At 41.8% G+C, this 14,198-nt stretch overlaps 1 protein-coding gene across 2 annotated transcripts in view; it reads left to right on the top strand.

Moving 5' to 3' along the window:
- The first annotated feature begins 1,535 nt into the window (after nucleotides 1-1,535).
- MTCL3 (MTCL family member 3) overlaps nucleotides 1,536-14,198 on the top strand; it is a 40,450-nt gene continuing 27,787 nt past the window's right edge. The window contains exons 1-4 of one of the 2 annotated variants that reach the window (XM_036993949.2): nucleotides 1,536-2,398; nucleotides 4,313-5,501; nucleotides 5,960-6,184; nucleotides 7,895-8,053. In XM_036993949.2, coding sequence (XP_036849844.2) covers nucleotides 4,407-5,501; nucleotides 5,960-6,184; nucleotides 7,895-8,053 — 1,479 coding nt within the window. In that variant the 5' untranslated portion in view covers nucleotides 1,536-2,398; nucleotides 4,313-4,406. The remainder of the gene's footprint in view (nucleotides 2,399-4,312; nucleotides 5,502-5,959; nucleotides 6,185-7,894; nucleotides 8,054-14,198) is intronic. The other variant, XM_036993943.2, reaches the window with a different exon arrangement.

Raw genomic sequence — 14,198 nt, 5'->3', positions numbered from 1 at the left:
TTTTAGCTAGGAAATAAAAGAATAAACCTGATAAATTTCCAGTTCAAAAGTTCTTATGGCACATTTACATGAGGAAAGAAGCGTCTGAAATATCATTTATACTTATACTTTGTTATTAGTTTTCAGTCTTGAAGTTGCATGATACTAAATCATAAAATGTCACACGAGCGTATCAACTGCTTGGTTTAAGCCTGATGATAATCATTTATTGATTTGTTAGACATTTTTAAAGCTACTAATTGCATTGAAATAAGTAATAGTACCTTAGGAAAAAATTGAAATACAAATGGCTGAACAGAGCACAAATTTTTAGAGAAGCAGGACCACGTGTATTTTGTGTCCATAGACTATGGTTTATAGTATCATTATTTTCTTTGTAAAGATTAATCTGAGAAAATATTTTTATCCATTTTGTTTGAATGTGACCTGTGGGTCTTGGCATTTCTTAAGAAAATCACAACTCAAGTTTGTATACACAATGAGCAGTTGCCTAATATAAATTCCCAATAAACTGTGTTATATTTTACTTTGTTTTTTTTTCCCGTTTATTTTTGGTGTGCTGGTCAAGGTCTGAGATAATTCATTATTGATGTCACAGATACCACATTTCCACCTTCCAAAAAGATTCAAAGGATTATATGGAAATTATCCCAGTTCTCATGAATATGCTGGAGCCTCTCCAGACAAGACCTATTTCTAGATTTATCTTTGCATACCCAGCACCTTGGACAGTACCAGGCATAAACTAGGCACTTACTATGTGTTGTGGAGCATGTGAATGCATAAATGTTTTTTGTTGGTCTTTTTTTTTGCCCTGATACTGTATTTGTTTTATATATGGCTGGAGGTACTAATCATCAGGGCTTGAACATCCTTTTACTTTGCTGTAATCATTTTGCTTGTTTGCAAACTACTACTAAATTGTTTTTATTTCGATTTTAATGCAAAAAATTACTCTTGAAAAATAAATCTTAGACGAAAATTCATGCTAGCATAAAAAATATTATTTCAAGATACCTTCTTTTACCCACCATGCCGTAATGTTAAGGTAGAAGAATTCAAAATAAAACATACCCTTTCTAAAGCAGTGTTTGTTTTTATTCTATTCATGTTCACCAAGGAATTCTTAAAGGGAGGAGGGAGACCTTCATACTGCCCTGCAAAAAAAAAAAATAACCAGAAAGGAGAAGAGAATTTTCTAGTGGGATTTAAAAAATATTATTACTATGGACCAGTATGGATTAGTGTACATCATAAAGGCATAAATTCTGAATTCCCTCTTTTCCTCCTGAATTCCCTTTAAGCTCCTATCTTATAAATACACTTTTGCTCATTTCTGTTACCCACATGCAGTGCTATGAAGATTATAGATTCTAGCAGTTGTGATCACAGTAAAAGCTAAAACTTAAAAAAGGAGAAAAGGAAATGTACCGAAGGCAAACCCGTCTGTAAACGATCTCTGTAAAACAAATTTTATTCGGTTTGCACTAAATTAGTCGTAGCATCACAAGTACCCTTTGTCTGTGGGACGGTGGGTCTGGCAACCATTATCTGCTTGTGAAAACGATGTCTGAAGACTCCGCCCGAGCTGGGGGTGGGGAGGGTGCACCGCGTGCAGAGCTCGACTGAGAATTAAAGCAAGCGAACAAAGAACTCCCAGCAGTCGCCCGCCAGCGCCTCGCAGCTGCATGCAGTAGGAGACGTCAGTCACGCCCGGAAGGCTATTCGAATCCGCCTCCCTAAGAAAAGAGCTCAAGTAAATAACCGACGGAGATTGTTCGGCCCAGGACACAGCCATGCAAAAAACCAATGAATCCGATTCCGAGCGGTTTTGAAATCTTCGGCCAAGTACAGGATCTGGGAGTGAAGCAAGGACTTTGAGCGCGGTACCGTCTTCCATCACGGGTGTGGCTCTGACCTTTTTATTTTCTTGCCACCCCTATCTTTCCCCCACCCCCCGCCCAGTCTTCGCCTTCATTTTCCTCTTGAAAGTAGCCTCTCGTTACTTCTACCCTGTCCTCCCTTGCAGTCCCGCCCCTGCTCTGCCCAGTCCGGTGAGGTCAGCTCATGCATATCAGTGCACTTCCTGGGGAGCGTCTGGCACTGCTTGGTACCTCTCGTGGTCTCCTGTTCCCAGCCGCAGCCCCAAACTAGCCGCCGAGCAGTAACCTGCTCCGGAGCTCGCAGAGTCTGCACGTTAACGCCTTTGTTTGGAGAAATCGAGTGGAGGTGGAACTGAGGCGAGCGGGCCCCAGGTCGTGCTCAACCAGACAGTATATACCACGCAGTCAAACTTTCCTCGTCTTTGAAAGACGATAATAAACACTGAGGTCGCCGGAAGAGCAGAAGGAAAGAGTTGTTGATTTGCATCAACTTCAAACTTCGCCTCAGCTGAGATGTGAGCAGTTCTGGGTTTCTAAAGGGATGGGGATGAGAGGTGGGTTGGGTTTAGTGGGCAGATGAAACTTGAGGTTAAAAATGTTGGTTTGGGCCATTCCAGGGTTGCTTCGTTGTTATTTCCACCGGGGAATCCTTAAAGAGAAACAGCATATTGTCACTCTGTGAGACCCACATGACTGCAACCAGGTACATTTGCTTGTGGGTGTCCAGTTCCCAAAACCCGAGCTTTCTGCTGGGACTTGGGGCCGAGTGTAAGTGTAGCTTTCAGCTCCAGAATGATTCTGCTTAATTCAAAACAAAAATAGGGCTGCATTGGCAATATAACTTATTTGGATGGTCCATGTTAGTGTGACCCATGTAATGACTAGGCCAGACATACTAGGAGCATGCCGCTCCCAGAGAACATGTAGAAAATAAGTTGATGGGCTCTTTTCCCCCTTGTTTTCTTTGTCCACTATTATTTTCTAAACCGAGTTGAAAGGAGATTCCAGAAAGAGAAAGGGAGGTGGAGGAGACTTCCAGTAATACTTCTTTATGAAATGAGGAATGCCTGCACATTGACTGTTACAATACTTAAAATAGACAGTAACAGTAATAATACTAATAAAGTAACTGATAAGCATCTTTTCTCCTAATAGGAAGAATGTTTTTTAAAAAGCAAACTTTCTGCCTAGTCATGTCCTTTTTCAGTGATTTAGAGAGAAACTATAGTTCTAAGGAAAAGGCATGTAATTAACTAGCTGATTAGCTAGCTGGATCACTAGGGAGAAAAACTCAGGAGGAAATAGGTTGCTATTTTTCAAATTTTAAAAGCCACTAATGGATTTATCTTGGGAAAAAATACACAGTAGAAATTGATCCTCCCACCAGAGTGAGGGTGCACCAGGGTTCTGGGTGCAGGGTCATTGTCTCTGAATTTGACTCCATAGAAGGGATGGATAACTTTAAAAGTACAATTTCTTCTGATATACCATGTAAGAATATTCTTAAAAATGAAAATATTTTTTTATCTAGCAATTACACTTAAAACTGAATTCAAAAGAACTATGAAATTTGGGTAAGTGTAGAAAAAGTCATTACCTGTAATTTAATAAATCGTGCAGAGCAGTGAATAAACTTTTCCAAAAGTATTTTTTAGATTATCTCCTGAAGCTGGAAAAAAAAAAAGGAGAAAAAGAAAATTCCTTTAATGTTACTTATCACTGAGTCGTATAGGTGATTCTTAATTCTTGAAACTGAAATCAATTTCAAGTCTTTCATTATTTATATTCTTTTAGTTCATTATAAAGGAATTTGGGTGCATTTCTCTAACCAAGAACATTGTTAGCTGTTCGAGAAAAGTGCCATTTCTTATATAGGATATTTTCTCTAGGAACCTATATCATAACCTTTTTCATGTAATTGATGCTTGGGAATATTAATTAAATTAAATTTCCTCTATTAAACTAGGCTTTAAAATGCAGATTTGATAGTGAGGAAAACCAGCGTTGAAAAGGCAGGGTATTGACAGCTCTGGTATGTGGACCTCCCCTTTTCCTTCTGAAGCTTCTTCTTGATCGTATCCTCGTTAACAAAGAAAGAAAAAGAGAAAACAAAACAAAAAAACTCCCTTCCCTTCGATTGCTTTCTGACTCCATTTCTCATCTTTGCCAAAACCTGCTGCTGTGAGAGAATGTTAGGTAAAACTAACATCCTAAGATCCTCGTTATTTTACTGAAGTGGAATGAGATGAAGATAGCGCCACCCTGGACCAAATAAGACTTGACAATTCTGCATCCTCTTGAAGTCAAGGCTTCTACTAAGGGACTCCCAAATTTCATTTTCTAGGGCTTCCCGTACATAGGAAAGTCACCCTATGCTCTGTCACAGTGCAGACATGCTGTGTGCTTCCTTTCGTTTGTTTCTGTCCCAGATTAGAAAGGACGATTGCTGGCGCTGTGAAGGGCAGAGAATGATTTGGCGGTGGACCGTTCTACATCGCACCGGGTAGTTCTTCCTAGACCGCCATGAGTCAGCCACCGACGGGGGGCGCTGCCCCTGCCGCAGCCGCAGCGGCTGCAGCCCCCGCTACCGCGGAAGCTCGCCTGCACCCGGAGGGCAGCAGCAGAAAGCAGCCGCGTGCCCAGTCACCGGCTAGGCTGAGGGACAGTTCGGTCCGGCAGGCAGCCGCGGCCGCGCGATCCCCAGTGGGCACCGGCAGTAAGGTCAATTCTGTTCGACAGCAGCAGCCGCAGCCGCCGCCTCAGAGCAGCAGGGCCGGGAGCCGCGCGGCGTCCGCGGCCGGCCCCCGGGGAGGTGGAGGCGGGGCCGAGAAGGCGGGGCCCCAGGCGCCCAAAGGGGCCGCGCCTGGAGCTGTCCAGCTCGCGGCTGGTGCTGAAACGGCCTCCGTGGCGACCCTGGCCCCGGTGGGTGGCAGGAGGCCCGTCCAGTCCGAGGAGCCGCCCCGGGAGCTACAGCCCGTGTCTAAACTCGGGGAACCCCCTCCGCTCGGGGAGGGAGGAGGAGGAGCTGGGGAAGGAGGAGGAGCCGGCGGCAGCTTCGGGGAGAGGGAAGGGGGCGCCCCTCCGCTGCTGCCGCCGCCCAGGAGCTGGCGAGGGAAAGGCGCGCGCTCTCAGCAGAGGGGCGGCAGCGGCGGGGAGGGGGCCTTTCCCTCCTCCGCCTCCTCGGTGGGCAAAACCCCAGGCCCCGGGAGCAAGAGCTCCGGAAGCGGCGCCGTGGGGGGCGGCAGCGGCGGCGGAGGGAGCTACTGGAAGGAAGGATGTCTGCAATCTGAGCTCATCCAGTTCCACCTCAAGAAAGAGCGCGCGGCAGCGGCGGCGGCCGCGGCTCAGATGCACACCAAGAACGGTGGTGGCCCCAGCAGCCGCGGTTCCCCGGTCACTGGCGCCCTTGCCATCTGCGAACCCCTTGCAGTCCCTTCCGCCTCCTCAATGGCGGCGGCAGCGGAGGGCCCCCAGCAGAGCGCAGAGGGCAGCGCGAGCGGCGGGGGCATGCAGGCGGCGGCACCCCCCTCGTCGCAGCCGCACCCGCAGCAGCTCCAGGAGCAGGAGGAAATGCAGGAGGAGATGGAGAAGCTGCGAGAGGAAAACGAGACTCTCAAGGTGAGGAGGCTGGGAAGGCTGGGTGGGGGAGGGGAGGCGTGGGCCTCGGGGGATTAGGGCGTGTCCGCGGGGGTGAGAGGCTGCTAATCTGTCCGGGAGCTTTAAGGGTGGAGGGAGGGGAACAGGAAATGAGAGGAGGGGGTTCCTAGCTCTTTTCCGGACTTAAAACAGCTCTGGATTAATACCGTTACGTTTTAATTTAAATTCAGATTGCGGCCTGTTTCTCTAATTATCATGGTTTGTCCCACTTTTTCATGGAGAGAGCTGGAGTGGGAGAACTAGAAGGCCCAAAGGGCCCGTTTTTCTAGTTTCATCTCCTTCCCCCATCCCCGTGTCACTCTTGCCTCATGGAGAGGGGGCAACAGGGCTGAGAATTTGGAGTTGAAATGGGGTGTACACGGTGTATGTCGGGGGCGGGGGCGAGGCTACTTTTGACCCGCGGCCTCTCACCGCCCCAGAACGAGATTGATGAGCTGAGGACGGAGATGGACGAGATGAGGGACACTTTCTTCGAGGAAGATGCCTGTCAACTGCAAGAAATGCGCCATGAGTTGGAGAGAGCCAACAAAAACTGCCGGATCCTGCAGTACCGCCTCCGCAAAGCCGAGCGCAAAAGGCTCCGCTACGCGCAGACAGGAGAAATTGACGGGGAGCTGTTGCGCAGCCTGGAGCAGGACCTCAAGGTCTGCGGCGCTGGGGCTGGCGGGGACGAGGCGGGGGTGGCTCGGGGGAAACTGGTCAAGGGTGCTTTGTAATGAAAGACCTTCAGTGTTGACAAACGAAGAGCTTTAGGGAAACAGTTTCACAGCGTTGACCACAAAATATCGGGCACGGGAAGAACAGACGGATGCGTCTGAAGACGCGCGCGCGTTTGTGGAAGGTCTAGGAGAGTCTCTGTGGACTCTCTTGGGGGTAGCAGTGGTTCTTCAGAGATCGTGAGGAGGGCACCTCCTTTCCGGCGGAAACATGGGCATGGTAGAGCGCCCGGCCTTGATGTGGCCTCCAGACTCCCAGTGCGAGCCAGGTGCAATCAGGCACTCGAGCTGCGCGGAGATGAGTTGAAGCCAGAATAGGAGCAACACTGGCGAGACATTGAGTTAAGATTTCTCTCTGCAAGTCCCCCCCCCTACCCCGTTTCTTGCGGGGCTCCTTCCTTTCTGTGCGCAGCCACATTAATAACCCCCTGAAAGGAAAACTGTCCAACTTGTGGCCCGTTTTAGGAAGCAAAGGAGGAGTGAAGTAAAAGAACCTCATTCTTAATATAAAGCTGCTTCATCAAAATTTCCCCCACGGGAGATATTTCAACCTTGAAATGTGTTTTTTAGTGGGTGTGATCGATTTACTTTGACTGTAGGTAGATTCATTGACAGTGCAATCCAGATGTTATCTTCATGGCTTGAGGCAACCGAACAAGTATAATTTTAATGATACTAACTTCATCAAGAAATAAGAACCAAGTAATTATCCTGTATTTGTTTTTAAAGAAAGCTGTGAGAAAATATTTTCTGAATGTCATTGTGTTATGTATTTTTTCCTTCTCTTAACAATTGTTGAGTACTCACTGTGCACCAGGCCCTGGGGCAAGCATAGTACATATATTAACTTAAAAAAAAAACATAGGGGCTATTATCATTTTAGAGGTTTGAAAGGGGAACCTTTAACAGGTTAAGTGCCCAGTCCCCCAGTCCTAGAAATCATCTAATAGGTAACCAGGCTGGCTTTCTGCCCAGTACAGAAAACCATAGCCTGTGTCCTGAGCCACTGTACTGTAGTGCTCTACTTTTCTTCCACACCCTAAAATTTCTGATACAATCTCAAATGGGAGGCCAAAATGTACACTGTAATAAAGATAAATTAAAAAACCTTAATCTCAAGGACTAAAGTGTTTCCTAAAACTAAGAACCTGGAATTATAAGATCACAATTCAAGCCCTGCAACCCAGTTGTGAAAACTTTGTTGCCTAGATTTTAAAATGAGTAATAACGGAAGCATCTAGTTTTTTTGTACAGAGGAGATGAGTGAAATTTCTCTACACATGATAAAACACAAATGAACATTCATTACCATGGTATAGCGTAGAGGTTAAAAGAACAAAGTTGAGAGCCAGACTAGCTAGTCACTTGTCATCTGTGTGATGTTGAACATATACTTCACATCTCTGAGACTCACTTTCTTCATCTATAAAATAGGAATAATAATAGTACCTATCTCACAGAATTATAATGAGGTTTAAATGATTATGTGTGAATGGCTTAATGTAAAGCATCTGGAACAATGCCTGGCTTATGGTAGACACTTAAATGTATTGGCTCTGAACTCTTTTAGTGTAAATATGAATTTAGCCCTCTTATTGTACTGTCTTTAATTGTACTTTATTGTTACAAATATTTTAGGTTGCAAAAGATGTATCTGTGAGATTACACCATGAATTGGAGAATGTGGAAGAAAAGCGAACAACCACAGAAGATGAAAATGAAAAATTGAGGCAACAGCTTATAGAAGTTGAGATTGCAAAGCAGGCTTTACAGAATGAACTGGAAAAAATGAAGGAGGTTAGTATTCGATTATCTCATGGTGTGCTATGTATATTTAGCTCCTTAGAAAAAAATCCCAGGGATTAATATGTCTGTTAAAATAATTCCTTTTTTAAATGATTATAGAACAGTTTGTTATTCTCACACAATATAGTAACAGATACATGATTTCAAACTGATAAATAACTAACAGGAAAACTCTTCACCTCAGCCCTGCCTCTAATTTGACATATATTAGCTGTGACTGATGTTTCATCCTGTGTCATCTAAGTGTATATGAGTTAAATAAATTACACAGCTACACCCAAAACACAAAAGGGGCAAGAGTGTGAAGGAATAAGCTTTGGATTAGCTGAGGAAGAGCTAGTCCTGTAAAATTTCTGCTGAGTTCATAGAACCACAGACTTTCAAAATGAAAAAGACCATAAAGGCCTTATAATCTAACCTAATCATTGCTTGAATAGTACTTATAACAACGCCCCCAAGTGGTCTAATCTTTAGAACATCACCACTAACTCAAGATCTTCTGCAACAGCCATTTTCACCACAGCATAGCTCTCTCTGTTTAAAGGTTTTCTTTGCTTTGAATTGAAATCTATTTAATTGTAATTTTAACCAATTCATCTTAGTTCTACCCTTTTGGGTAGAAGAGTCAGAGATCTCTTCCACATCAGCTGATTAAAGGTTCGTACTACATTTCCCTTGAATCTTCTCAGAAAACAAAATCAGTATCAAAGAAAATGATTGGAAGAGAAAAGAAAGGGAAAAGACCTAGCAAGAAGCAGTCAGCTTTGTGATTTACAATTTGAATTAAGATCAAATTCTTCTTTGAAAACTGCCTGAGAATGTACAGTGCAACTTGTGACAACTATTACTGAGAATCAGCAAATGCACATGTGGTCCTTGAACATTTTCCTCTGCCTAAATATGCAGTGTTTAAATGAAAATCCTAGTCTTTCTATGAACTGAGATATTGCACCTTCCCTTGCTGTGCTTATCTCAAAAGATACAAAAATATATCTACCATGTTACAGTGAAAATGCAATAGACTGATTAAGAATATGTCTGATAACAAAAGTCTGATTAGGACTTCAAGCATTTTTAACATGACAAATTGGGGCAAAATCATTTTAATGATATGTATGTAATTCTTGGCTAATACCTTAGAGTGGCTGTGTACATAGTAGAAAAACACGGAGACAGAGCCATTGCACTATCCTTACCAGTAACTAACTGGGTGACTTAAAAAGCCTTTCATTTCTACTTGTCTCAGTTTATTCATTTGTAAAATGTTGCTTTCAATGATTCTCAACATCTGTGGCTCTCCTGACTTTTATCATGAAATCAGGACATGACTATTAAAGAGCAGCATAGATTTTTTTCTAAAGTTAAGAGATCAAATATAAAACTGATATAGATGTATATGTTTCTTTAACAATAATGTACAGTGAAGTGTGTCAAAAACTGAAAATTTAATTTCTAGGAAAAAAATAAGTATAGGTAGCTATATTAGATACTGCTGCTATAGGGAAGTACCACAACCCGGGTGGCTTAAACTACAGAAATTTATTTTCTCACAGTTCTGGAGATACTCTAAAGTTCAGAAGTCCAAAATCAAGGTGTTGGCAGGGTTTACTCTTTCTGAGGGGTGCTCTAGGCCTCTCTCCTTAGCTTGTAGATGGCTGTTTTCACATTTACAGGGCATTTTCCTAATAACAGTTGGTCCAAATTTCCCCTACAACAGTCAGATTAGGGCCAACCCTAATGACCTCCTTATAGCTTGATTGACTCTGTAAAGACTTATCTGCAAATAAGGTCACATTCTGAGGTATTTGGGATTAGAACTTCAACATACGAATGGGGGGGAGGAAGCACACCGGGGCATATATGTAACTATTAAATATTTTTTAATGGACAAGCAAAGAGAAAGTTCATTGTCAGTCACATTAGGCTACATTCCATATTCATCCCTCACTTGCCTTATCCCATATTAATTGTTTATACAATTAAAAACATCAAGTCAAGACAAACTTCACTTGACTACCAGGGATAAAAGAGAATACCTTGTGATTTGGTATCATGTTGTGGGGAAAACGGTGGTTTCTATACCCAGGATCCTCGTCTGACTCTAAACTACCTGATGATGTAATTGGCCCAGAGAACTCTGCCTAGTGCTCTGGGCAGAGGCAGAGACAGAGGTGGATCACAGACCTGCAGACTGCTGGATGCAGACATGTTTCTAGTGCTTGACCTACTGCCAAGAGAATAAAACAGGGTATAAACCTTTTAACCCCAAGAACTTTCCATTGTCATTTCTCGGTCCCACTGAGTCCATAGTGAACTTGCCTGGTGCTGAAACCCTCAGGCAAGACACACCTGGTATGTTTTAACAACTGGAAAGTTGGATTGAAGAATGGTATACCAGCTTTCTGATTTTTATCCTGTGTTTCAGAAAGGGGAAAATACCTGTAGACTAACTTTCCATTAGCCAGGGAGATGACACCTCCCCCATCTTAAAAGCCAAAGTAATCTATCTTCCAGGAAGAAGGTCTAGAACCTGAAAATGTCCTCAGGAGAATCATTGTAAAGATGAATTTCCTTGATTCTGTTTCCTCCTTCAGGGCTCTAACTCTGATTTGGGAAAATGCTTTTGCAGACAGGAGTATGGGTATATGTTCATACCAAAGAGGAAATTCACATTCTCCTTGGAGTTATAAAAGCCAAACTCTAATCCCTAACTAAAGACTACAGCAATAAAAGTGTAAGGAATTCAGGAGTACATATGCAGGACATCAGCTTTTAAAGTAACCTTTTATTAGAAAGATGGGCTCTAAAATAGCATTCACAATTTGAGAAGATGGGTAGTGCTGGGGAAAAGAGAAACAGAGGAAGGGGGAGAGTGTGGAAGATAAAGATCTGAGGGATTCTAAATGTAATAAGAGAAAAAGTAAAGATATTTTGACCAAAGTTTTGTAATCATTCACTTGAGCTTAGACCTTTATAATGTTCAGGAATGTGTCAGAAACAGAAAAGGTAGTTTAAAATATGTTTAGGAATAAGAAATGTCTCATTAAGATTTTTGTAATAATACTTTTTGTTACCCTCCAAGAAGATCAATATTATAACTGAGCTGCAGTGACACCTGGCTCACTTTGTGGGGTTTTGAGTTTGAAGCTGTGAGTTTGAAGCCTGCCTTCTCCTTGTATGACTCCTTACAGCTTCAGTTAATCATCTGCTTCCTTGGCTGTAAATGAAAATATATAGAAGCCCTTGGTGAGTGTTAACCACATGACTCTTTTCCTTCTGTGGCATTCTACCAGTGGAGAAAATAGAACCAGGCCAAACTTTCCATTATGAAGAAAAGAGTAGTTTTGGAGTAAAATCATAAAATGTTAAATAGAATATACTAGAGAGATGCAGTCCCCCAATTCCCCAGTTTTTAGTTTCTTATATGGAGTCATATAGATGTTGAACAGCACAGCTGGGAGCAATATGCCATCTGCTGGAGTTTGGCAACCATTTACTAAGAGTTTAACTGACTTCAAGGGTGTTGACCGATTGCTCTCAGGACTAGTGGCTGCACAAGGTCCTGTGCATCTGCTCACATACATCTGCTTCTCTTCTCCCCATGAGTGTAACAAGAAGTAGGCACCTGGGCTTAAGAAGAGTTGAGTAGAGGCAGGATGGAGATAATTAGTTGAGCAATTATTGCTTATATTGAACTCATTGCTTATATTGAAACAGCTGATATTCTGCCAACTGCAAACAAAAGGGACCTCTTAGGATGCTGCCTTAGAATCTTAATGGCGTTCTCATGCAAATTATAAAACATTGATTGCTACTGTCAGTATGCTTTCTTGCTGCAGAAAAATGCCATTACCTTTATGTAACCTGGGAAAAATGATGGTCTATCTTTCAGCATCATAACAATCAGAGAGACCACAGGTTTTGTAAGTTATTTCATGGAAACTACGAATAGCTCTTTGAATACCAGGATGAGTTCATGCACAAATAGCATAAAATGTGGCATCGAGGAGTTCTATGCAATATGGAGGAGACTCTGTGAGCGGGAAGCTCTGCTACAGTTAATTGAGAGTCTGCCTTTTTTTAAGTTCTACTGCTGTAAGAAGAACCTTATTTTCAAAACTTTGAAGCCTTGTGCTTTTTGGGAAGGAAGGTCTTTTCATTTCACCTTTATGTCTGCTGCTTTGAGAAGCATTGATGACAGACATTTTAAGGAAGAAATAACCAACAGAGGACTTCTGAAGATGGAAAGGGAAGAAAGAGTAACTGAGATGATGATAGTGAGAACTGTTTTTAGACCTTTTTTCATTTCAGCATCTATACTCTTTGTGTTGTCTCATCCCTCACCCTCACCCTCATCCAAGTCAAAGTAATTTCCTTAATTGTTCCTGGTTTTTGCTCTAGAGGGCTCTTAACTGGCCTACTGCAATAGCATCATCTATCTTGGGACTTTTATTTTATGTGCTCTTGGTTAATATATCCTATCTCTTATCATGAACTTTAATTTTAGAAGACAAAAATAATTAGTACTATAAATTTCAGGAGTAGTGTCTCTGTGTGTGTTTATCTTTTTTGTTTGTTTTTTATTTTTTTTTTAGAATATATAAGGAAACTGTTTACTCAGACCCTTTGTAGGCAGAACACTGTAAGGAACAAAAGCTTGTCCTGCGTACTTGCAACCACCTATTTATTTTCTTATATGAAATAAGAAACTGATAACTATACTTGGTTTTGAAAGGACATGTTTATCTAAGTTATAAAATGAAGAAAAAAAAAAAGCCCAAAAAACAAATGCTGAGTGATACATCAGCAAAGAAACCCAAAAGATAGGTTTAATGGGGCAATTTCTTTGGCATTCAAATATTTTCCACTGGTTCTGTTAGTTCACTTATAATTTGAAAAATGCAACAGTAGTCTTTGTTTTCTTTTTAAATGAAATTGCCATAAATTTTTTGAAATGCATCAGTTAAACACTATTACTTTAGTCACATCTTCTCAGAGGCAGTGGTTTGTTGAATAACATAGGTAGGAATAATGGCGACTAAATTAAAAACAAAGAATAGTGTACCAGATAAGCCTGGGAAAGCTTACCATGGTTACCATGTATGGCAAATGCATTTTTAAAGATGTACTTATTTATTAACTTCTTTGGATTTTTTTTTCATGAAATTACATATGCAGTTATATGTACTCAGAGGTAACTCCCAAGACTCAGTCTTGGGTAAGTGGCTCTTTTCTTTTACCCAGGTGCCAAGTGCCCAGCAAAAGCAAAGTAGTACACAAATCAGAAAATGCCTGTTGGTGGATGATTTTGTGAAACATACTGAATTTTCATTATAAACTTCAAATTTTTGTTTTTCTCACACAAAAATATATGTCAGCATTACATACCCTATATAGGTGGTCATATCCCAGTTCCTCTCTTGGCTGGAATTTTGAACTTTATATTCTTGAAATGTAAGGCACTGTAAAAGTATGCCTCTTAACCTGATTAAGCATTCCTGTTGAGTACATACACAGTTCCCATTCAGATATCTATTGGTTTTGATTTTTTTGCATTGTCATGACTTCACAGGAATTGCTCGATAAATGTATGTTGAAGTGTTTTTTGCATTTGCTGATAAACCGTATTGGTGGGAGCTAAGTCTCCAACCTTGGACTCTGCCAATTTCATAGCAGTCTCGGGGCTCTAAATTGAACTTGAGTGATCTACCCACAGTTTGCCTGTGTTTAAATAACACCATGGAAGTATGTTACCTTCATATTTACTGAAGAGTTGTTTGCTTCTATGACTTCTTTATCCAACCTACCTTAAAAGGGATTTGAAATGATTTGTGATAAATCATAACCATTGAAATAAGCATTTAAAAATTTGATCAGTAAGAGTTCTGGGAAGATGAAGGAAACTTAATCCAAGACATGTACATTGTTAGGAAATAGCTCTGGGTTTAGTAGCAATTGAAGCAGAGAGAAAAATATTGAAAGAAATTCTTCCCTAGTAATGACCAGATATGGAGGCAACACTGAATTTCACATGAGGTCTTCAAAGAAACCGTAAAGAAAATCAATTACAGTATAGCAAGATGTTGACAGTTATTAACAGACTTTATAGGGCAACCAGTGGGTGGATGAGCCTTCA

The sequence above is a fragment of the Manis javanica genome, chromosome 13 (assembly GCF_040802235.1).
Source record: "Manis javanica isolate MJ-LG chromosome 13, MJ_LKY, whole genome shotgun sequence".
NCBI classification, from domain to species: domain Eukaryota; kingdom Metazoa; phylum Chordata; class Mammalia; order Pholidota; family Manidae; genus Manis; species Manis javanica.
Note: the sequence above shows the minus strand (reverse complement) of the source record. Positions and strands in the feature narration are given on the sequence as shown.